A 23,839-nucleotide genomic window follows, 5' to 3' on the forward strand; every position below is an offset into this window, starting at 1 on the left:
TCCATAGTTCTTCTAAGACTTGTCATCCATTAATTTTGTAAGTCCAGGTTATTTTAAAGATCAGTCTAATTTCTTTAATTTCTCAAAAGAGCTTGTAACCTCATTTCCCCTATTGATTTTCATTGTTTTAAAAAAAATAAAAAAATCAGGCATTCACAGTATTTGCAACATGCTTCAAATAAATTATGCCAACTCCTGTGACCTTTTTGCTTTGGAAATGGAGTACAATGAATCACAGCACTGTGCTGACAAGTCATGTCAGAAGCATTGAAGACTGAATTTGTCATTTGGCCTTTCTTTACCTTCCACTCATTGTGCTCAGGAAGGCCGTGGCTGGCCCTACGTGGTTCTTGAGGAAGTAGGAGAAAATGTTTATGAGACATTTCTTCCTGTAAGGCCTATCAGGAGACTGCTCAAGAATGGATAGTTTTTAAGTGGTTTCCACTCAGTCTGACCTACCATGCGTTCAGAATTGCTCCCCAGCACTGCTGAAAGGACAAGAAGAGCGGTAGCGCCCTCATTCCGACCCTCTTATAGTTAACAAGAATCTTTCCAACGAGCCCCAGCAGATGTTTGCAAGTACAACTCCTCAACAGGTCATTTTGGCGAAAGGATGTCACCAGGTGCCTATCAGCTTTTGTACATATCACTTGAGTATTCATAAGCTTCTCTTCACCAGATGCTCTCAGAGATTCGTAGCAGGACACAGATTCTAGTTGCTCTGCAAGCCTTCAACTCCGTTAAATATTAGAACTGCCTTGGGACATGGGAAGAAGGGTTCATCTTTTCAGGCCCCAGGTTCTGCGTATTTTTAGCCAATACATTGTATCTACAAAAAGACATCTGCAGTGGACTTAACTGAATGACTCAGCTTTTCATTTCTGATTCCTTCCCAGGCCATTTTTAACAATCCAGCGTTTTAAAATATCAAGAAAGTCTAGTTTTATGTTTTAATAGTCTCAATTTCTTTTGTTTTCTTTTTTGTGCAGTCTGATGTTAACTAATCCATAAAAAGTTATTTACTAGTTATGAAGAAAAGACTGGCTGTGGTGCAGAAAAGAATCTCAACATGTGGATTTGATAGACAATCCTCTCATTAAAAGTTTAAATGTTTTTGCAATCTTTTCTTTTGCACTCTTAAGTGAGCAGCTTGAGTTTGACCTGACAACTAATCTGGCCTCATACTTTTCTTCCTCTGGTAGACCCCATTCACATGACATGCATTTCTTTTTGGAAAGTAATTTATGATTTCATAATGAAGATTTCTTCTTTTTTTCCCCCTAGAATTGAGGCTACTGCATAGTGTGCCAGAAACACTGATGTTTGACATCTGTCTGCAGAACACAGATGTCACTTTATTGCTTTGCTTTTGCTCTCTCCCTTTTTTTCCCCCTGAATTTGGGTACATTCAATCACCTACCCTACGACTCCTTAGAGAAAAAGAAAAGAGAACAGAATAAATAAAGATAAATCCAAACTTACGCTCTCTCAAGATTGAGAGGAATACAAGGTCACATAGGAAACAAGCAAACGCAAGTAAGAATTCATACTTGGTGTGTTCAGACTCATGAAACAAGGTTTTTAATTTCTTTGGGAAACATATTATGCTGCAATTTCGAGATTCCTGTATTTCCAAACGTTATTGGTTTTGGAAGAGCCTTAAGTCATTTCTGAGATCAGTGCAAAATACTTAGAAGAGGCTGGTTTCCAGAAAGTGTTTCATCGCTTGTGAGAAAAAGTCACATCCTTTTAAAATGAAGATGCCTAAACTTGCTAGTTCCCTGGAAAGATGCACTCTTGCATGTAAGACTCCAATTCGGGGGAAATAAAGGACAAGCTGAAAATGCTAGAGGTTGTTTAGGCAGGCACTGGGCGAGAATGATAGACGTGAATCAGATGCAACTTCATTCTGCTGGGCTTACAACTACATATTTGTTGGTCAAACTGTCCCTCTGCTCCATATTTGCAATCTCCTGGACAGGTAGGGTATCCCATTTGTTCTCTGGGAACACAATTTTGAGAGATTTAAAGTTGTCTGTAGTTCTTTATAGTCCCAGAGCAAGCAGAATAAAGGAAGAGCATAAAATATACACACAGTTAAGAAACGGAAGTCTAGATGACCTCATCATTCTGAGGCTTAGTGAGGATGGGTCATTCAGCTGAGAAGTTGGAAGTTTCTTTCTCTGAAAAATAACTTTTAGTGGAGGACCAAGCTGGGAAGGGCAACAGTTTTAAAGAAGATAATTCAACAGCTGAATCTGTTTTCTATTTATATTAGCATTGTTACTTGTTTACATAAATAATAGAATTCAACTGCCTTTCAGAAAAATAGAGGATAGCTTTGGAGAAAGTTTGACAATTTAACACTCAAATAAACACCTGAAAAAATCATATTGTTTAGCTAGGCCCTGGTCCAGTGGAGCACATATGGAATGGAAACATAACATTAAATTAATGATGAAATGGAAGAATGAAGTTCAAGTTGTGCATGTGCTTGTTCCCTTATTTTCTCAGAATCTCCAGAAAACAGATTCATATCTTCAAAGGAACCAAGTCTGAGGCCCACTACCTGCACAACCTTCAGAATTATTTTCACAGAATGCAAATCCTAGGTGGACTTGCATATTATGCACATTATGTACATATGAATATATTATGCATATTAAAAGGAATGAACAGCACTTTCTTTGAATTTTTCAAGTTCAAGAAATTTTCTTACTATAGATAATCATGACTAAGAATCATTACTTACCTGGGTTAAAGTAAAAAATAATATTTAGTAAATCCTGGTCTCCCCATGTAATGTAATTTTTGTACTTTTGGTATAATGGATACAACATTTCCTCCCAAGTCAAACCAGATGTTATCATGCTGTTCTGCAGGGCAGAAAAAAACAAAAAAACAAAAAAACCCCAAAAAAGCAGTGGGTTAATACTGTGAACAGCAATGATATATATGACTTTGAGAAAGCAGCACCCACATATTTATCAGTCTCCTAAACCATACCAGATACCTAAATGAAAAATGAAGAACTGCTAAGAAATGTTATACATGGAGAAGGTCGAAAAAAATAAAGCACAACCAAATCTCCAGATCTGACTAAACAGGAAAGCAAGGTCTCCTGGGTCTAGCTGTGCTGTCAGCCCCTGCTATTCAGAGACTTCCTATTCTGAGCAACGGGATGGAGAAAAAGCGAAAAATGCATGCAAGGGAGGAAAAATAAAGAAAAAAGAAACCTCAGGCTAAAAAATGATCTTCTCTTTCCCTTCCACGGGAATTATGATATTGAGAGTAAGTTTTTAATTGAGCTGTTCTTGCAACAGTAGAGCTAATCCCTCCCCTTGATTAAGGACAAAGCCCACTAAGAGCTAAACAAAGTTTCTAAAGAGAATAAATGCCCACCAATACAAACAGAGATTTAACTAGTCATGCCTTTCGCAAAAAAGGGGGAGACATCACCATGAAGAGTGAAATGGTTCCCTTCTCATTTATATCAATTAACAGAATCGCTCAATCTTTAACAGGATTCAAAATATTTTTTTACAGCAAAACCAAAAAATTACCAATTACTCGAGATATTTGCTTCAATCTTCATAATTAAAAAAAATAATACAGTGACTGCACTGAAGATTCTCAAGTTTAATTCTTTTACACACCTTTGAAGGGAGAGTGAAATGTCAAAGAAGCCAGTTATACTACTGCTGAAGGACTGTCATCTGCAAGCTCTCAGTGATCCACCAATTCAGTGGGGAAGTTTTATCTAACAGTCATTTTGACTAAAACTGGTTTTAGTATCCAAATATTCATTCTACATTTTTCAGATTCTTTGAATTTTAAATTTTACTATTTTTATACTAAGATATATTTTACATGATATTAAAAATGCATAAACCACTGGTTTCTGCAAAATAGTTGTAAAAACTATTAGAAAGAAAATAGAAATAGTTGTATTTCTTCTCACCTTGAATTGAGTGTTGCGTATTCGGGTTAAATTCATTAGCATGACTCCAGAATTGACTCCAGTTGTCCCATAATAAGGGTGACGCGCAAATCGACTATACCAGCCAATCTTTGGTATTTCATGTTCTGGGGCCATAGCAGCTAGCTGTGTGGAGTTGAACTCTTTCAGAATGTGCCAGATGTCATCGATGGGCCTCAGGAAGAGAACATCAGTGTCCACATATAGAAGAGAATCCACATCCTTTAAAATAACCTTGTGAGTTTGCATAATGAGGAGAGGAAGAGAGATGAAAAAGAAACCAAGCAGACAACAAAAAGGAAGATTATTGGCAGAAAGGTACTTAATTTTAAATTAAGAATTTTTAAAGTGTTATTGACTCATCAGCTGAATGTCATTACATACCAGAAGAACAGTTATCAATTAATTTTGTTTAAATCTGCCAGATAAAACAGCTACCAGAGCACAGAAGTCAGATTCTAATCTTCACACAAAACAGTAACCCACTTAGCTCTCAAAGCAACCTGTGATGTAGCCTGCAAGGCCTACTTAATATAAGTTCAGAATATAAATAAGAAAACAAAACACAAGGAATATATACTTACATAGCCTTGTTAATTCTTTTAATGATCTGTAAGTGGTATGGTTGTACAGAAAAATTAACTATAGAAAACAGAGATGCATTTTCGGCAAACAGTATGGCACAGATTCTGAAAGGATTAATACTGACAATAAAACGCTATGTTATATAGTACGAAACTGCTGCTCTGTGTATGTGTGCAAGCGTGCGTGCATGTGTGTTTAAAATGCTTTCACAATCAGTCACACAACCTAATTTAACATAATAAAAATGCTCTACCTCAATAAAAAAAAGAAAACATGAGTTTTCTTGTGATCAATAGTGAACGTAGCAGGTTTGGCTCAGTTGGTTAGAGTGTGGTGCTGCTAATGCCAAGGTTGTAGGTTCAACCCCCACACAGGGCTATGCTGAGGGCTGGACTAGATGATCTCCAGAGGTCCCTTCCAGCCCTACCATTCTATGATTCTCCTAAACAGCAAACTTTGCTTGCTAAACAGAAGTGTCATAAAACTTTTCATGTCAGATTCTGACTTCTGCTATCAGAGCTTATATTAGGAATAACCACAGTAAAGTTAGTCAAGTCACAAGAGAGTAAAACTGGTGTAAATAGTAAAATAATTAGATCCAGGATGTTTAATTTATTCTTGCTGACAATGTTCCCCCTTGTGGCTATTCAAGTCCTTACATGTTTGTTCATTAATTTTAGCAGGGCAAATTATACAGTGCTTCAACAGGATGTGAAAATTCCCTTGATGTTTGCACCACCTATTTGTTAGATCATTTGTTAGGTAGTAAACACTATTAGCTCAGGCTGACTAACAGTTTCAATTGAATTTTTGTTTTTCTTCATTATTTTCTAGAACTATCCAAAAATTCCTGAAGGACTTAAATTTTCTTACTTGTGTCCAAGTCAAAAAGCTCTACTTCTCTCTTTCTTTACCTGGAAGGCAAATCCAAATTGCTAATGATTTATATCAGGTCATAGAAAGAAAAAAATCACTCACTTGTCCAACTGCTATGATACAATTGCCAAACTTTCCTATTAATGTGCATAACTTCATAAGCTAAAAAAATTTGACTTCTATGTGAACTGAAACATATCCTGACTAAAGGACTAAAGATTACTTGTGAAACACAGAGTGAACAAGTAAAAAAAAAAAAAAAAAAAAAAAAAAAAAAGTCACTTCTAAGCATCAACACTTCTAAGCTCAACAGGCCTCCATTAAGATTCCAAATTCTCAAGTACTGACTTAAATGAGATTTTCACCTGACTGAACACATCTGGATTCAAACCGACATTTAGACAAGTTTAACAAAGCTGTGACCCATATTTCTGATATGATAACTATTTTATTCTTCCTGCACAGCAGGACAAGGTAAATGTCAGTATATTTTAAACACAAGTTATGCTTGTAAGAAACTCCATGTAAACAAGTCCATCACAACACAGGTCACTGTGGATGGAAGGCTACAGCAACAGGCTAAGAAGAATTATTTTTCCACTCTTTTCTGCTGGTCTCACAGCTAAACAACATAAACAGCATATGAAAGCAGCAATAGTAGCATTAATAATCCAATAAAACACTGGAGAGGGAAGAGTCCAGAGTTTGAAGCAAATATTGAATATCCTGGGATCTAATACTTAAAAAAAAAAAAAAAAAAAAAAAAAAAAAAAAAAAAAAAAAGAAGAAAGAAAGAAAGAAAGAAAGAAAAGAAAGATACTTTAAGAGCAGATCAATAGAAGAAAGGTAGCTGAGAAGAACATGTTTTTCAGCTTAAGGATATCCAGGATATTGCATTTTTTTTCTGTAGTACCTACAAGCTCTAATACACAGGGACCTACTATGTGAAGTAACATACAATCAAAATACAACAACAGACCAAAAGGATTTAGTCTAAGACAGAAAACAAGAGGTGAATACAAACAGAGCATCATAAGAAGCAGTTAGACTTATGTGTCTGTGGGATCCACAGCGCACTGTAGCCCCAAAATATTTTGAAAATGTCCTGGCAAAGACTAAAGCTTAACGGACACTTACGGGAGATGAGAGCTCCTCTCAAACACAGGCGGCAGCACGGACACTGCTTCTCTCGGCAAAAAAATTTTCCTTCGATAATCTTAAACATGCACATAAATTTAAATCTGTGGAAGTTAATGTGCTCTGAATATTTTACTCTCTTCAAATGGATTTAAGGAAATATTTCATTCGTTTGTGAACTGGCTGTATATTGGCATTTGGCTCCGTATTTTCAGCCGTGTATTCCTCTGCTCACAACAAACACTCTCCGCTCCTGGCTTGTCAAAAAAGCTCTGCCCTGCAGCTGACGCCCAACAGGCTAAAAGGAAAGCTGCGCTTCCTCTCCCAAGCCCTTCGCTCTTCTCTTTCATGCGAGGAATGTTAAGCCTTTCTAAGATTTATGCACGTCAGTGTGACTCGATCACATTCCTTTCTGGATGTGAATTTGACTTGGCCTTGGGCAGAAGAATTTAATTTCAAAAACTGTGGCTCTGCGAGCTCCTTGTACGGCTCCCTGCAAGTCAGAGGGGTTACACTGAGGAGCAGGTTAGTACGAGGAGGCAGAGGCAGCCAGCTCTGCCCAAGCACCGCGCAGCGAGGGCTGCCTGCAGGGTGAACCGGAGGGACGCGACCGCGGGTTGCAGGCGACACACACGTCCCGGAGCATGAGCAGCACAAGGCCGTATCTGGTACCCCGAGTTCATGCTTCCTAGCACAAAGCATGTAAGCACACCTGACAGACTGTGATTTTTTGAAATAAATGGTCAGGAATATGGGATGACTGCTGTCATCATCTTCTTTGCTCCACAGACACTTGCAGCTTAAAAGAACCGTGATTTTATTTTGCAGCTTTATAGAGTTTTCTGAATAAACCTGTCAGAAAGTTCTGCTCAGAACTTGCTATACTTAGCCTGACACTTCACTTAAACACTCAATTACTTGTAATTTGATTTCACAAATTCTTCTCTCTAGATTGTGCTAGTGAGGCTGGCGAGTAATAACACATGACTGTGAAAGCACAAATCAACGTACTGGGAAGCTGTGCTACCTCAGGGTATGCACTGGCTAGCATGTCTGTTCATCAGTTCTTTATCCAGAAGCTAGGGACAAATCACAGTTAACCTTGCATCTTATGCTAATGTAGCAGTTCCACTAAATTGAATTAATTAACCAAATTGTAATTAGCAATTAAGTTACAACAGAGCTAGAGCCTTTTCTCTAGATAAAGCCCTGGCATCTATTCCCAGAGCTGCCACTGATCCACTGGGTAGGTTACTTCAGCGTACTCAAGAGGACACCCGTAACATAGGGATCACGCTAATCTACCTTAAAAGCTCTTAAGTGGATTAAGTGTTTTGAGAAAGATTCTAAATGTTAGTTACTATTTAAACTAAAATCATCCAAAAATCCCTTAAGCAATTTATCATACTTTAGCTGGTTGTTTTGGTAACTCCAAAACAGCAACACAGACTGCTGCAGCTATGTCTATAGAATATAATATACACGAGATTAGACCACACAACTTTTCATCCTGATGCCTTAACATGGATGTTAGTGCTACAAAAGAGCTTCCATATCACAGCCGATCTCTTATTGGAAAGAACAGATATTTGGGATTATCCTCAGTGATCCTTACAGTCCCATCAGACTAGACCCTCCCACTGCAACTGTTCATAACAGAAAAAGTTGGCCTCGTGAGGGCTCATTCTTTCCCAACCAAAAGGCAGCACTGCACACGAAACAATGAGTGAAACTGCAGGTAACAACCGGGCATGTAGCATCTCAAGGGGGTGAAGCCTTGGTCTTTTATTCTTGTTGTTTGGAGTTTGAGCTTCTTGCTTTTGTTTTTTGAGCAAGAAGGAGAATTTAAGCAGCTTGTCATAAAAACGTGATGGATAAGACGACTCATATTTCTTGCATGCTTACAAGACAGAATTTAAGGGAACTGTTCAGTTTCTACATCTGTGAACCACAGACAACATTTAGATGCCTCACAGAGCTGTCTGGAAGTAGAGAGGCTAGAATTTGCCAGTCTTCTCAATGCTGCACATTACTTGTCTCAGTTTGTATTACAGCTGCCCATCATCATCCTGACCAGATGCCCCAAGATGGATTACACATGGATAAAAGTGCTACTAAATAAGGAAAATTTCACCATCCTATCTTCCCTGTTTGCAAAAGTAAGTCAGGTAATGTTCACTAGGAGCATTATTCTCCTAAAAACAATACCCTCTCATAGTGGTACACAGCACTGTTATGCGGCCGTCAGTGCATCCTCAGGGCTTTAGTATAAAATGTACACTTAACCTTAGTTAATTTCTTAGGTTTCACTTTGTGTTAGTGTTAAAATCCACATCTTCCTTACTCTGCCTTTGTAGATCCCACAGTATGGTTTCACAGCAGCAACACATTCACGATGGACTTGTTGTGAGATTGCACTGATGTTCAGTGTGTTTTCTTTAAGTCTGTATAGCAAACATATTGTCAGATACCACAAAATTCCTCTAAAAAATGCAGGATCCTGTGCTCTTCCTTAGTATTTCCCTAGCCCAAATAAATTCAACAAATTCAGACTGTGTACACCAGCGTGCTATTGAGGACAAAACACTTCATTACTACAAGGTGCAAGAATATATCCCAGAGGTCTGGTTTAATCAGCTAGTAAAACCATTGAAATTTTCTTATACAAGTTCCCTTTAACACATTCCTTCTTCCCTCCACTTTCACATGCCTGCTGGTGCTGTAGAAGAGAAACTTCCTTGGCAGGAGACGCACTTGTGAATCAGGGGCTCACATTCCTCTCAGGCTTGGCATTATCAGGAACAAGACAATCTGCACAACTGAGGACTAAACAGCTGATAAACTCCACTGCTGGTCTACTGGGTTCCTCCCTAAATCCAGTCACATTTTATGCCACTGCAATTAAAAAAATGCTTAGGACACAGAAAGGTATGGAAAAAAGGGTACTTACTGACATCCTGTTGGTATCTGTTTAAAAATATGACTCAAAATAGCCATCTAAACAAGTACACTAGAAACCTTCCCCTATTCACACAATCCTCCACTCCCACGGTGTGCAGACAACCCTTCCTGAAAAAGCCTAGATGAGCAGCCAGAACATAAAATCTCCCCAACTGGGCAATAACTATTCTTTGAAGTGGTACAAGGAGATAGTCTTTAAGACTGGAGGCCTTCCAATAAGAATCCTCTTTTACTAGCCTTTGCAAGCCTCTGCTACATGAACAGAAACCAATTAAGTTTGATCTAACCATGGTATCTTAAGAGTTCATATCAGCCTTTATAAGCAGTCCTTCATTTCTCTCTTGAGAGATAAGGTGAATCCCCAGGTCCCTTAACCACACAGTGAAGCAAGCTGGGAGCCTGAACACCTGGATCATAGGTGCAATTTGCTCCTTGAGTGAAAGGATTGCCTTCCACAGTAGTTCAACTACTATGGTTCACTCCAGACATGGAGTTCTCAGATTTCTACAGCAACATCTCATTCAGAAGAGTTATCAAAGATCATTAAAAATAATGGCAGCTGAAGACACCCCAAACTGCCTAAGATTCTGCCAAGCTGTGAACTTGAGTACCGAAAGTCCAACTGAAGAGTCACTTGCCACCTCAGGTATTACTACAACTTGTTCTCCTCACTCTACCCCATCAACTTCATGTCAACTGCAACTGTTCTCAGTCATCCACTTCTACTCAAGCCATAAACCTCAGCCTGATACTAACAACAGTGAGAAAAACTGAAGAGGAAGCTGAATGTTTTCAGCCCTATCACACAATAACTTGCAGTTCCCTCAAGAGTTACAGCGCAAGCTGCCTCACAGTTTTGCTAAGACAATATCCAACAGTCCAGTAAGCCTTAAGAGAAGTTACTGGAGAACTCCAAACTTTGGCAACATGCAAGTAACAAAGGGGGAATTGAAAAGCACTGCCCAACCTAAAGGCATTATCATGAATTTTTAACCCTTTCTGTCATTAGAAAGGCCATGATCAACAAAAGTGAAGCTGTCTATGTGATTAGAGGTCTCTATCAAAATGTACTATAGAAACAGGAGAATTGCATTCACCTGTTGAAAATAACTTTTGTTCCATTAAATCCTTACAAACATAAACCTGTAGTGAACAAGCTAACACTTAGGGTTAGTTTTCCAGGTGATACAGAGACTTAGTCAGGGAAGAGAGGAGCTTTGTTCAAGTTACTTTCAGCCCCTCTGGTCCTGGTGCATTTGAAAATCTCCTTCTAAATGGTAGATAAACAGAACTGCTGACAGCGCATATTTTCGCACATATGTATTCATACTCTACGTATCCGGGTGTGCAGCTGTCTCCTGATTGTTTCCATCTGAGAAAGTAAAGATTTCTCTGTGCCCCATTTCTCGTAAGAGAATAGTGAAGAAATCTGGATCATGTGAATAGCATGTCACTTTACTGGAGTCACCCCAATTGACAGCAACGCACAGGTTATTTTTGATGCAGGTTCCAGTTCCACAGAAATTGGTTTAAGCAGAAGTTCTTTCAGATTCAGAGAAAACTGCATAAGCAAAATTGTTAGTAATACCTTCTTCTTCTCTAGCAACCTGAAATATTTTCCCAGTTTGTGACACTAAGTATTAGAGAGTAAAGAACACAAACATTCAATGAATCTGGGGATCCCAGCATGCATGGGATTCTTGCATGAAATCCTGTTGCTAAACACCTTGGAATTACTATCTTTGGGGCAAATCTGACAGTCTAAGAAAGAGAAGAAAAACACCAGGAAAGGAGATTCCTGAAATCATCAGTCTAAGGGCTAACATATGCCAAGGGAATTAGTGAGTAAAGAAGATATGACGACTGCATGCTTAGAAGAATGTTATTTATGGAAAGCATGCAGCATCTGCCTTGAAAGAGCTCTAGCATTGAGCTTAAGAGCCTGAGAGGCTAGCCGAATTGAAGACAAATAAAAACCACACATTTTTTGCTAGCAAGAGAAAAAGCAAACCTGGATTGCAGTTTTGTTTTTTTACGCAGATAAATCACAGTTTAAAATATCTTTGAACGGAAGTTCTGGCTTGAAAGTGGTTTTAATATTACACCAGCAAAGCTTCCTTTCTGTGGAATAAGTCTTTTCCTTAAGTAACCTACTCAGAAATCCAGGTGCCTTACCGGAAGAAAAAGGCGCTGGGCAGCACATGGTTTGAATAACTTTTTCCATTCCTGAGCATTTCCTACGGAGAAGGTTATTGGGTAAATGTTGTATTCAAACTTCTTTGTATATGAGGAAGGCCACTCCTGTAACTGAAAGACATGGCGAAGGAATTAGACATTACATAGCTTTTTTATTATTATTATTTTTTAATATGCAGGAATAAGGAGTTTAGAAACATGCTTACAATTAAAAAGTGCTTAGTTGCTACTTATTTATGTCAGTGTAACTTTGGTCAGAGATTTGCAGGTTAAAATTAACTCATTAAAAAAAAATTTAAACCGAATGACAAAGAAACTCACCTTCTTCTCAAATTCAGGCTTAAGAGAATCCTCAGCAAAAATATGAAAACAGAGTCTTCTATTGCTAAAGAGAACTGCTGATTTCAGCATGATGAGAGTTTCTTCCAGCCGGTCCCCGCATGCCACAACTGCCAGATGCATGCATTGCAAAGATGAAGACTCTTTTGAATGTTTCTGTTCTCCAGGCTTCCTGAAAATTAATAAATAGACATATAAAAAAAAAAAAAATCAGGCAAACATGAAGGGAATATTGCATTAATAGCGATCGTAGTTTTTTCTTTTCTTCCATTATGTATGGCACCAACATTATTTTTTCTGATCAGATATCCACAGAACATGCAAATAGGATTCTAATTTTTGTTAAAGGTAAAAATCAAGACTGTTAAAATTACAAAACAAATATGCTATTTTCAAAATTTATCAAGGTTTTCCTATTTTCATTGGCTTACATAAATCACTGTACTAAGTACACATGTGAAACTAATTTAATAGCACCTCAAACCAGACAATAACTTGCTAAGAACAGATGATAGCTTTTTTTCCAGCTTATAGTCCCTGAAGCCAGAATGGATTTACTACTACCTAGTCTGATCCTCTAACAAAATTACAGAACTACATCCAGTAATTTCAGTACCAGACCTGTAACTTCTGGTTAGGCTGGAAAAAGAGATACGGTTCTCATTTAAAAAGTATCCACCTCATCTATATGTAAATTATTCCAACAGCTAATTAATCTTGCTGTTAAAAATGCATGCCTTAATCCTGACCTGAAGGTACTGGCATAGTTTCAGAGGAGTGCTCTCTATTTCACCTGATAGACTACTTGGAATTTTGCTAAAATACAAACTTCTAAAAAACATACACATTTACGTGCCTTGGACAAGCCAGCCTCTATATTCCGCAGCAGTCAAAGAGCAGGCTATGGGTTTTTCACCTACCATTATCTATGTGGACTCTACAGACATTTCAACTATTAAATAGGAGAAATTACATGCAAAAGGTGTGTTAAAACTGCTTGCTACTCTGAAATAAAAAATCAGGCTCTTTTTCGGTACTCTAAGACACTTTGAAAAAACGGAATTTTCTTTTTTCCCCTCCTCCCACTGATCAGCATGGAAGTGTACACCATTAGATGGATGCGTGCTGACAAAACAACTAAATCACAAGCATCGTAATCATTATGGAAAGTTCAAAAGGCTAATCAAAGATCACTACCAGCTCCTGATGTATCACTGAACAGAGAACATCAATCCCTGCCTGGTCTCAGCATACTACACACACACTTACACACATACTATTCATCAGGAAAACGAATACGATAAGTAAGAGTTCTAAATAAAGAGAAAAATGACAGTTAATAAAGCTGTCATTATCTTCTAGAAATTAAAATATTGTGTAGTAAAACAACAGCATTCTGTACTATGGCATAATCCACTTATTTGTTAAGGAATATCAGCCGTCAGTACTTCACAGGCTATACAAAGCAGCATGTTTCATTAATGGTTTAAAGTCTTAGGCTTTAGTCTTAATTAAACCCCAATTTCAACAGTGAATAAATAATGGAATAATACCTTTATGTGAAGTGGTATTTACTTTCCAACCTATTAGTGTAAAAAAACATTGAATTATTTAAGTAAATAATTAGCATCTCACACAGATCCCATTTTCCCCTCTTTCCTCTATCTCTTTAACACTCCCTCTTAACTGAGTCTCTAAATCAAGCCATATGTAGGATGCGAACTGCTCTGATACAGCCTGTGGCAACGGAACGCACTGGGAGAGCGACTCAACTCCCGTCGCTTCCATTGCGACGTTTCAAACCTCACACCAGGGCGCAACACTTTCCTTTCCGGCCGTCGGCCGCTCTCCATTATGCAGTGATTTCACAGCAAAAACATCAGCACATGTGGATGGGCTCTTCCAACACAGGCTCAGCCTCGGCAGCCCTCGAAAGCGGATAGCCCCGTAAGCCCATGGAGCTACGTGAACATGGATGGCAAGAGACATCCCATGCCAACACGAACACCTTCCTAGCCTAGGAGAGCTGAGGCAAGGGCTGAGTCTTGGAGACTAGGAAAATTGAGTCAGATGGAACCAGGCTGAAACAGCTCACGAGCCTGCAACAGCCTAAGAAAGAATAAGCAGGAGTAATAAGCCCAATAGTAGGGAAAAGGGCTATGAGGTGATGCTCGAGGCTGCAGATCAGAGCAGCAGTCTTGGACACCAAGGCAATAGCAAGAGAGGAAAACATCTAGAAGGTGCAGAGAGATGTTAAGAGAGAATAAATAGCGCTAGATTTTGTCCCCAAAGTATGAGCACATTAGGAGACAACTGTGAGAACGAAGGCAAGATAGAAAGGGAAAAGAGAACGTCAGAAGGATGCATCAACGTGAATTTTAGGTTTGCATTTACAAAATAATTATCACAAAATTTTGTGATTATGTAATTATATATTGCAAAATAATATAAAGAAAGGGACAAGAGAGAAACGACATCCAGACAAAACAATATGCCTTACTGATTCACAGGATACACCTAAGGTCTTCACAGTTCCAGTTTGGCCGATAACATCCAGGATGCTTCTGCTTTATGCAGAATAAATGGCTATACGGGCTTATCTGGATCTCCTCCTGAATACAAAACAAGCTCCACTATATGTCGTAAAGACAGAAATGGGAGGTTAGCAGCTTGCTCATGCAAGTCGAACAGCTACCTCATTTCTTTTGGTGGAGGCACAGGTCACAACCATGATGGAGATGGAGAAAACTAGTAGGTGGCAAAGGAACAGCGCATCATACTACATGAAGAAGCCCCAAGAGGAAGAAAACACATTATGGGCACGTTAAACCTAGATTTGTTTCACAACAAGGCCCTTTTTTAAGTAGAGATCTCAAGTTATACACACATGAATCCTGATTCAATATATTATTTTCTCTAATTGGAAATGTAAGTTTATCGTGTATATTTAGAAGCTAAGAATTTTGTGAAACACTGCCTGGTTGATGTCCCTAGACAATACAACAAATAGTATAAAGGAAAGATGCATACTTTAATATTTAAAGGATGAAGTATGTTAAATACTGTGGTAAATTTTACAGAGAATAAAATTCATAGAATAAAAATCATTCAGCAAACAAGAAATAACATACTGAATTTTGCTAGATTATCATTCTGAGGCATTCATAGGCTTTTGCCATAGAGACATGCTCAGGTAACAGCTGAAGGACAAGTGACCACTATTTTTGGCTTTATTTTTGATACTCATTCCCTCTGAAGCTCTGATGCTTTAGTTATCTCACCTGTAAAATGGGAACAGCTGTTACAATGATAGTAGTTATTTACCTCAGGAGATTTTCATGCATATTAAAAAGCACATAGATAATAATAAAAATTATTAGTAGCAGCATATTCTTCCTAACATTTATGCATGTTCATTCATTTATAGTCCAATTTACAGGATACTAATATAGTTTACAACTTGATTTTACGATTTAAATTATGCATTCAAATGCATCTAAAATAATACTGACATAGCCCTGTAACTTTAATGCATTTGATAAGACTACAGAAATTACATAAATGTAGTTGTTGATATATTAGAATCTGCCTATTATAACATTACGTCAAAGCTTTTACTCTGTTTCCTGTTTTATTCTTATCCATCTGTTCAGAAAATATTACTTTTTCCTCTCCTTTCCTCCTGCTTTCCCTATTACATACTAATACGTGGCTTTAAGATTAAGGACTGTTACTTAAGATTAAGCACCACAGAGAGCATCACAAAATACTTGCAGAATACATCCCTGCGAAAAAGCTGAAGAGATATTTGTTAAGACACAGCATGATAAAATGTTACAGCAAGAGTCTTCAATGATACAGACCAACAACTCCTATCTGGCTGCATCACAGTATTTTATTTTCTGCATACATGTTCTTTTGCACAACCATGGTAACTCACATTGCAGAAGCTTGAGTGTTCAAGCACAATAGTTTTGTTTCTATGCGTTAAAGTTTAGATTGCATGTAATTTTCTTATTAGTCACAGCCAAAGTGTCTCAAACATAATTAACCCAAAACCTGTCTAAATCAATCCAGATCCATTCAAAATAATGCATTCCCATCTCATTACAGAGGCTGCTAATCTATTCAAGCCTTCAAATTTATTCATGAGACAAAGGTAATGAATGCAGATTCTTACAAACTCTATTGAGTTGTTAGTTTTTAAAACATTCTTCATATTATGATCTCATTTACTCTTGCAGCATAAACAAGGTTAGATTTAGGCAATGCATCAAAATTAGTGATTCACTAAAATGGTTCCTTTCCTGACAGTCAACTCTGAGTCAATGTCCCAACAGCGGCTGTATTACACAAAACACATTCACCCGTGCTCTTCAAAATGTAAGTTAGAAAGGTTCAGAACATCTTTAAATAAGTTTTCTCACTTTAATGTGGTTACACAAACCTGACTGCAACTGCTGACAATCAAAAAATGGTCGACATTTCAACCTCCTTCCAACTTACACAAAGGAAGAAAAGGAAAAAAATTACCAGTTCTGGTTTTACTAATCTTTTTTCAATCAAATGATTTTGTTGTCTGAGGAACATGAGGTATCTGGGCCTTCAGCATGTTATCGGAGACTATCAAGTTCAAGCCAAACTTGTATATGTATGTACACAAATTGCAAAGAAAGAGAAAGCATCTTGACAGGTTGCCATATAAGAGATGTTTTGCTTTAGGAAAGTTACTTTCCAAGGATTAAGCTGATGGCGAAGGTTCATTTCCCAAACCTTGCCACGCTGGTTTAATAGAAAGTGTGGTCACATCTGCCCTTCAGAAATAAAATAATCCTTTGGCTTTTTGATGCTTTACACATATGTAGGCATAAAATGGGCCAAACCAATATAAATCTTCCTGAAATCACAGGACTTACTACTTCCAAGAGGAAGGATCAGTAAAACTACTGTCAAAACCAAAAACCCCTAAAACCAAAAAAACAGCTTTCAAAGCTAACCAGAATCTTGCACATAATGCTTTAGACCTACCAAAAAATCATCTAGCAACCAAAGCAGAACACATGAACGTGTTTATTAGTATTTGGTAGGCACTAGTCAACTGACAATATGTGACCAGTTAAGCCTTTACCATCTATGCCTACTTATAAGAAACCTGAAAACAATAATGTTCTAATATTCTCACACAAATACAGAGAACACTATCACAGAATCTGAGCTAAACTACAATTAACCTTGTGTGCAGTATGATTGACTTTTTGTATATCCTAGATAACAGCTGTGATTATTTCTGAGTTAAGATTAAAACTTGCACTCTTCTTGCAAAAGTATCCTAATCACCCAAGCTGAATTAAAACTGTCCTTTACATTCAAATAGACACAAATTGACTTTATTAAAGTCAACTGAACTAATCATGTAGTCTATATATATATATATACACACACATATACTGTGATCAGATCACAAAAACTTAAACAATTAATGTCAGATTTTTAACTGTTCTGAAGGAATCAGATCACATATGATCTCTCAAATCAATTTAGAAGTCATTCCTCTTGCTCACAAGAAGTAACTAAAGTAGTATTTATACTACAGCAACGAATAGGCAGTCTGTGACCATGCACATTACGTACGTGCTCTATTGTAAGCATATGCATAAACAAAGTCTATTAAATCTACAGGAATACTCACTCTTGAAGTTAATAACTAGTTAAATCACGTGCTTCTTCTACCCCAAATTCAAGCACCCTAAAAGCAGCTTCTACACTGTTTTCAATGTGCATTGGCTCAGGCTTTTTAAGACAGGCAGATCACGCTGCCTTATGCCTTCACTGCGCGGATGCGATCCGCGCTGCAGCGCTGCCTGCTGATGGGCTGTTTCTCCTCTCCAGAAAAACATGCACCTCCTCTAGACCTTGTCCCCCCCCCCTTTTTTTTTTAACTGGGTACCCTCACTTAACTATATGTCATATTGTATTTTGGAAGTAATTAACACCATAAAGGGTCTTTCAGTAAGGGTCCAAACTGGACCATAAGACTCCTGCTTCTCAGTAAAATAACTCCTGATAGTGTCAACAGTGCAGGATCATGCCCTGCCAGCAGAGGTGAAAAAAAGTCAGCTGAAGTGGCCCAGCTTAAACACAGCATTATTCCTTTTCGAGTTTGTAGTGTGCATCACCAACGCTTTGTTGTTCTGGACCTCGTAAAAAGCACTTGAGAAGTCAATAAAAAAGTTAGATAACGTCAAATTTTGGAACATGCTCAGATGCTCACTGAAACGCTCATTAAAATGGGACAGTTGTTTACTCTCTCCAGCAGTTTTATACTTTCCAGGCTCCTTCCTTCAGTGTTCTTGATTTCCATGATAATTGCAGAGATATGCCTTAAAGAAAAATGAGTTCAGGAGGTACAGTTGCCAGTGGAAATAATCCCGCTTTAATACACACATTTGAATTCCGTTCATGACCCATTCCCAGCCACAGTAAACATCTCTTGCATTCAGCAGGATAACAATGCTTGCAAGAAACCAACTGCTTTAATAAGTTACGGAATAAGAGCTCATAAAACAGGAACAGTCTTCCATTCAGAGCATCTCTGCGAAACCACGAATCAAAGACACAAAGACATACCAAGTTAATTAGATATATGAGGTCACGCTGACCATAATATAGCTGGAATGCAGAGGGGAAAACAGCCCTGCACCCACTGCAAGCGCTCTGCTCCCACGTTTGTCTGACATAATTACGCCTTTTTCAATATTCCAGCCGGAAGGTGCTGAAAGGGGAACACAGCACAGCACGAGCCCCAACTTCTCCTGAAGTTCTGCTGAACTGCTTCACACAGGGAAAGCTTCTGAAGCAACGGGCTGCGCAGCTTAAGGCCGGCTGGCGCGCAGCAGCCCGCGAGCGGCGGCCGCCGCAGAGCGCTGCCGCTCGCCCCCCGCCTCCCCCGCGCCGCGGCCGGCGGCGCCGCGCCGCGCCGCCCCGCGCCCGCCAGACGAGGCCGAGGCAGACGGCGAAGCCGCGGCGCGGCGCGGCGTTACCTGGCGCCGCCGAGGCGGGCGGCGGGCGGGCTCCTCCGCGCCGGGCTGCGGCTGAGGCGCGGCTGGCGGCGGGCGAGCGGCGCGGCGGGGCGGGCGGGCGCGGAGGGCGCGGGCGGCGGGCGCGGCGGGGCGGCGGCGCTGCCCGCCAGCAGATAGAGCAGCAGCAGGCTGCCGAGGCACAGCAGCGCGGCCGCCACCTTGCACGAGAGCCGCATGGCGCGGCGCGCGCTCAGGCCCGGCGGCGGCGGCCCCTGCGCCCGCCCGCCACGGCGGACAGCGCCCGCGGCCCGGCCCGGCCCGGCCCGCCGCGGGGACGTGGCCGCCCGCCCCGGCGCGGCTCACGGCTGCGGGGGCGGGGCCCGCGCCCTACCGTACTCTCTGGAGTAGCCGCCCCAGCGCGCGCGCGCGTGGACGAGTCCAGCGAGTCCAGCCGTAACACCCGCAAACGGCGAAGGAACGCGAGCTGCCGAGCGGCGCGGGCTGCAGGCAGGAACACGAGCGTTTACACTGACCCGAGGAGCCGGCGCAGGCTGCACAACGTGGAGACAGCAGCCTCTGGGACAGGGACGATGGGGAAAGCGGGGCCTTGCACCTCCTTCACGGCCTTAGTTTTCCAGACAAACTACAACTCCACGTGGTTGGTTTCACCCCCAGGGAATACTGTGCAGTAAAATGACCACAACCTACTGGACTACACCGGAGCAGGGTGGCATGGCTGATGCCCCGTGTGGCTCTCATGAAAACTAGATGTGCCCTCCATAAAGCCATTTGATCTAACAATTTTAAAATAAATCACTCAGTGCTACAATTGTAATGTGAATAACACCACTGAAGGCAAAATGCTACTTGAGGGAAAGGATTATGTTCCAGACACGTCCCTGTGCAGGCTGGGAGGCCTGAGTCATGTGCCCTGGATCAGAATGCTACCAAGATAGGGCAGCAGCATACTGAAAATGATGCATCTCACGCAGAAGGGTGAATTGCCACACATTCAGCTCTTCTGCTATACAGCTCTGCTCTGCAAATTCAGGTTTACTTTCAGGACAAATCTTCCAAGAGTTGGTCCTTCCAAATGTAAATGACATTCACTTGACAGTGAAGCTGTGCAGCCTGGTCACTTTACATTGCTGTCATATCAAGCCTTGACTAATAGTATCCCAAGACATATTTAACCTCAGTAGCAATGAAAAGGAGGCAATGAATATGGTGTTTTAGAATTTCATCTGACTCAGATTCTGAGCAGATGTAAAAATATTGATTACTTCATACTAGGAGAAAATAGCAATACTAAATGAGAAACTATAGAAAAAGCACAATGCATAAACATACGCTCTTTTCAGAGAATGTATATACTACAAGAAAAACCCACCAAACTAATTCTTAATTTAAAAAAAAGAGTATCAGTAGCAACCCCTTGAGATGCTATGCCTATTGAGAGGCAAAACAGGCCTATACTGCAAGACAAGACTGTAACCATGACTTTTAATTGTGTCTTAAAAGAGCCAGGCTCCACTGAATATGGTTGTATCAGAAATATGACCTCTATAGATAGGGGACAGAAAGGAAAACGTAGCACACATTGTTTACTGGGTTACAAATTTCAAAAATTCAAGGTCCTAGTCAAGCTAAAAATCCAGACTAGCAAGTTGCTTATATGCTACTTCTGCGGTAGTTAGCTTCAACAACACTAAGGGTTGTTTTAATATATAACAGACTACAATATCCCTAGGAAACTATTCAAAAAAGTAGTTTCAGCATGAAACAAAACATTTGCCACAAGTACATGCCATACATGCAATGCCTGATGTGCTTGCCTCTGCACTACTACATGGTCCATGGATCTAACTGTTCTCTTGGTCAGTGGTGGCAAGTCAGGCTCTCAAGGGGTTCACAAGGGTCTCTGCGCTACAGTTACTAGTATTACACTTTGTGTCCTTTTGCCACTAAGAAGCTAAACTATAATTTGATCTCTTATATGGAAACTCTACATACAGCTCTTCAAGTCTGACACGCTCTCTACCGGGTAACACCACAACATGTCGCACTAGGAAATACATTATATGTTTACATCCCCATATCTTGTTAAGGGTTCTACTCTTGCAAAGACTGTTTCAGATTAGATCCTGAGGCTACAAAGACCACCAGTCTACATCTAGAAATCTATTTAATACATGGTGTTAAATTCTTTATCTGAAAAAGTAACACTTCGTGATTCAGGATCTTTATATCCTCTGTAGAAATAAAATCAGGAGAAGCTTCAATATCTTTGTATAATCATGACTGCAAGAGGAAAGAGCAGAAATAAAGCTATGAAAATATCATGGTATTATGGTCATAATACTATTATAACTGAAATTGTTAAGGACTATAAAGTCTTGGAAAATTATATCTATGGCTTGTAAAGCAAACTCAAAGTGCGTTAGATTTGGAGGAGTGCTTCAGGACACTTAGCAAAAGAAGTTGAAATATTTGTTTTGTATTTGTTCTCAAAGTTACAGGGGAGAATAGGACGAGTTTTCGTCAAGAATGTGCAGTGATACCTTCTATTCCCATCTCAGGAAAATCCCTCAATTTCCATTTGTATTGCTCATGTACAGTAAAATTTTGCAAATTGTACCTCTGACAATTACATAACTATATCTAGGGCTTAGTATTTTATGAAAATTATAGCACTAGTAGTTTAGATAGTGGAAACTTTTTTATTGAATTTCATAATGTATTTCACAGATAGAAACATACATTCACATTATTTCCATTTATTTCCTGGGTAGAGTACTGGTCTTGTTCTTCTTCTACTTGTTAAACTATATGCATGTTTTTATCTGATTACCATTTTCATGTGCATGCCAACTATATTTCTAGGATGTGTATTTAGAAACCTTAACCATGGGATTATACGAAGTTTACTTGCAACTATTAGCCATGTAGTCAACTGCATGTGCAAAGCTTTCTATTTTTGTTTTTCAAATATACAACAAGTTTTACTAATTACTGGCCCAAAACGTTACAGATGATGGATTGTTGCTTTTCAGTGCTCTGTTAAACACACAGCAGCCAAACTGACTCCTTTGCCAATGAAATGCATCAAAAGGCTTAAAATGGTCTTTCTACATTTCAAGATATTTTTTTTCCCTCATAGATCTAAAAGCTCAGTGTACTTTTTACAGAAGAAAGCAATACAGGTTTCCCCCATCAGGCTGTCGTCCTTGGCTGACAAGGCAAAATGGCAGATGTTTATTCTCCGCTGAAATTAGCATATAAACATTTATGTAATAGGGAAAGAATTACCAGACAAAGAAGGTTAGAAATTCTTAGAATCTTGAGGGGAAAAAAAAAAAAAAGAAAAAAAAAGAAAGAAAAAGAAAATCTGAGGCAGTGCTTTGGAAAGTGCCAGACAAGAATAAGCTCCCTGAGGAACCTTTTCCTTATCCTTCAAAGGCTTGAAATTACCTGGAGAGGATGGTGCGTACTGGTTCATAACTTAGCTTCCTACTCGAAAGTTTTACCACGCCGATTACACCGACAAGCCCCCCCCCCACTCCCCCCCCCCCCCAAAAAAAAAAAAAAAAAAAAAAAAAAAAAAAAGGACTGGTGCTTAAGTTCTCCGGGAACGCATCAGAAGCGTCCTGAAGCGCCGGGCCTCGGGCGAGGCCGTTCGCGCCCGGGAGGCGGCAGCGCTCGTGATGGCGCCGCCTCAGAGGCGGGGGGCGGGGCAGCCTTTCCGCGTGACGCTGCGCCGCCGCCGGGCGGCGCATGCGCGGGCGTTGCGTGCGGCCGTTGAGCGCGCGCGCGGGGGCGGCCGTTGAGCGCGGGGCCGTTGGGCGCCGCGCGGGGAGCGGCGCAGGGTCGCGGCGGCGCGGCCCCTCCCGCCCCCCGGGCGCACTGTCCCGCGTTAAGCAGGTGGGGACGGCCGGAGCCCGTTGTTTGCGTGTCCCGCTACGTCTGGGGAAAAAAACCCACCAGACTGAGGGAAAAAAACTACTTTTGCCGTCAATTCCTGCTTTGACCGACCGTGAGGAAACGGGCAGTGACACGGGAGCGTGGCGCCTGCAAAGGCAAAGCGAAAGTGTCGGTGCCCGCCCCGTGCTGACACGCGTGGTCCGTGGAGAGGAGGGAGGTGTTGATTAACTGCGGTAAAACGGTGCGGTGAGGTAAGGAGTTTCCCTTCTGCCGTTCCCACCAAGTGAGGTAGGTAGGTGTGCTGCGAGGGGAGGGCCGGGGGGCGATTTCGCCCTGTTACTGCTCTGTGCTTGTTCCTGGAGTTGTAAGAACGTGGATCTGTTCAGTAAAGACAACCCTGGAAGTCAGTGGAAAGTAGTTCTCTTCCAAATAATAATTCTGTTCTTTTGAATGCTTTATTGAAAAGTCTTTTGTCTTGCACAGATAATTTTCGTATTTTTTTTTTCCAGCTGAAGCTGGTTCTAAATTAAAACTGAAGAAAGGCATCTTTTCTTGCATTTTGAAACAGTGGAAGAGTCTGGTTGTATACGGGAGGTTGGTACTATGTAAATTCCTTCCCTTCCTGATAAATATGTGCATTCACCTATAGGCGTATATGTGATTCTGGATGCTGACCTAACCTCTCCTTAAAAACACTTAGTGAAGGAAATCTCAGACACTCCTTAGCCCAGTTACAACTACTATATTGCTTAGGGTTTCTTTAATTGAATCATTTGCCGAACCAAAATTGTTGAGAGGAATGTGAGTTTTCTAAGATGCTTGCTCA

The 23,839-nt window shown here is 40.2% G+C and overlaps 2 protein-coding genes across 5 annotated transcripts in view; one reads left to right on the forward strand and one right to left on the reverse strand.

The window, feature by feature from the left end:
• The window catches only part of GXYLT2 (glucoside xylosyltransferase 2), a 28,858-nt gene extending 6,236 nt beyond the window's left edge, over nt 1–22,622 (reverse strand). Inside the window, exons 1-5 of one of the 2 annotated variants that reach the window (XM_062585685.1) lie at nt 22,564–22,622; nt 12,056–12,245; nt 11,714–11,845; nt 3,962–4,213; nt 2,753–2,876 (exon numbers count right to left, since the gene is read on the reverse strand). In XM_062585685.1, the coding sequence (XP_062441669.1) occupies nt 2,753–2,876; nt 3,962–4,213; nt 11,714–11,845; nt 12,056–12,196 (649 nt within the window). In that variant the 5' untranslated portion in view covers nt 12,197–12,245; nt 22,564–22,622. Of the gene's footprint in view, nt 1–2,752; nt 2,877–3,961; nt 4,214–11,713; nt 11,846–12,055; nt 12,246–19,113; nt 19,359–22,563 lie in introns of those variants that run through there. The other variant, XM_062585684.1, reaches the window with a different exon arrangement.
• Nucleotides 22,623–22,953: 331 nt separating this feature from the next.
• SHQ1 (SHQ1, H/ACA ribonucleoprotein assembly factor) overlaps nt 22,954–23,839 on the forward strand; it is a 56,301-nt gene continuing 55,415 nt past the window's right edge. For 2 of the 3 annotated variants that reach the window (XM_062585519.1, XM_062585522.1), the window contains exons 1-2: nt 22,954–23,264; nt 23,523–23,607. The gene's annotated coding sequence lies outside the window, so the exon portion shown is untranslated. The remainder of the gene's footprint in view (nt 23,265–23,522; nt 23,608–23,839) is intronic. The other variant, XM_062585521.1, reaches the window with a different exon arrangement.

The sequence above is a fragment of the Rhea pennata genome, chromosome 12 (genome assembly GCF_028389875.1).
Source record: "Rhea pennata isolate bPtePen1 chromosome 12, bPtePen1.pri, whole genome shotgun sequence".
NCBI lineage: Eukaryota > Metazoa > Chordata > Aves > Rheiformes > Rheidae > Rhea > Rhea pennata.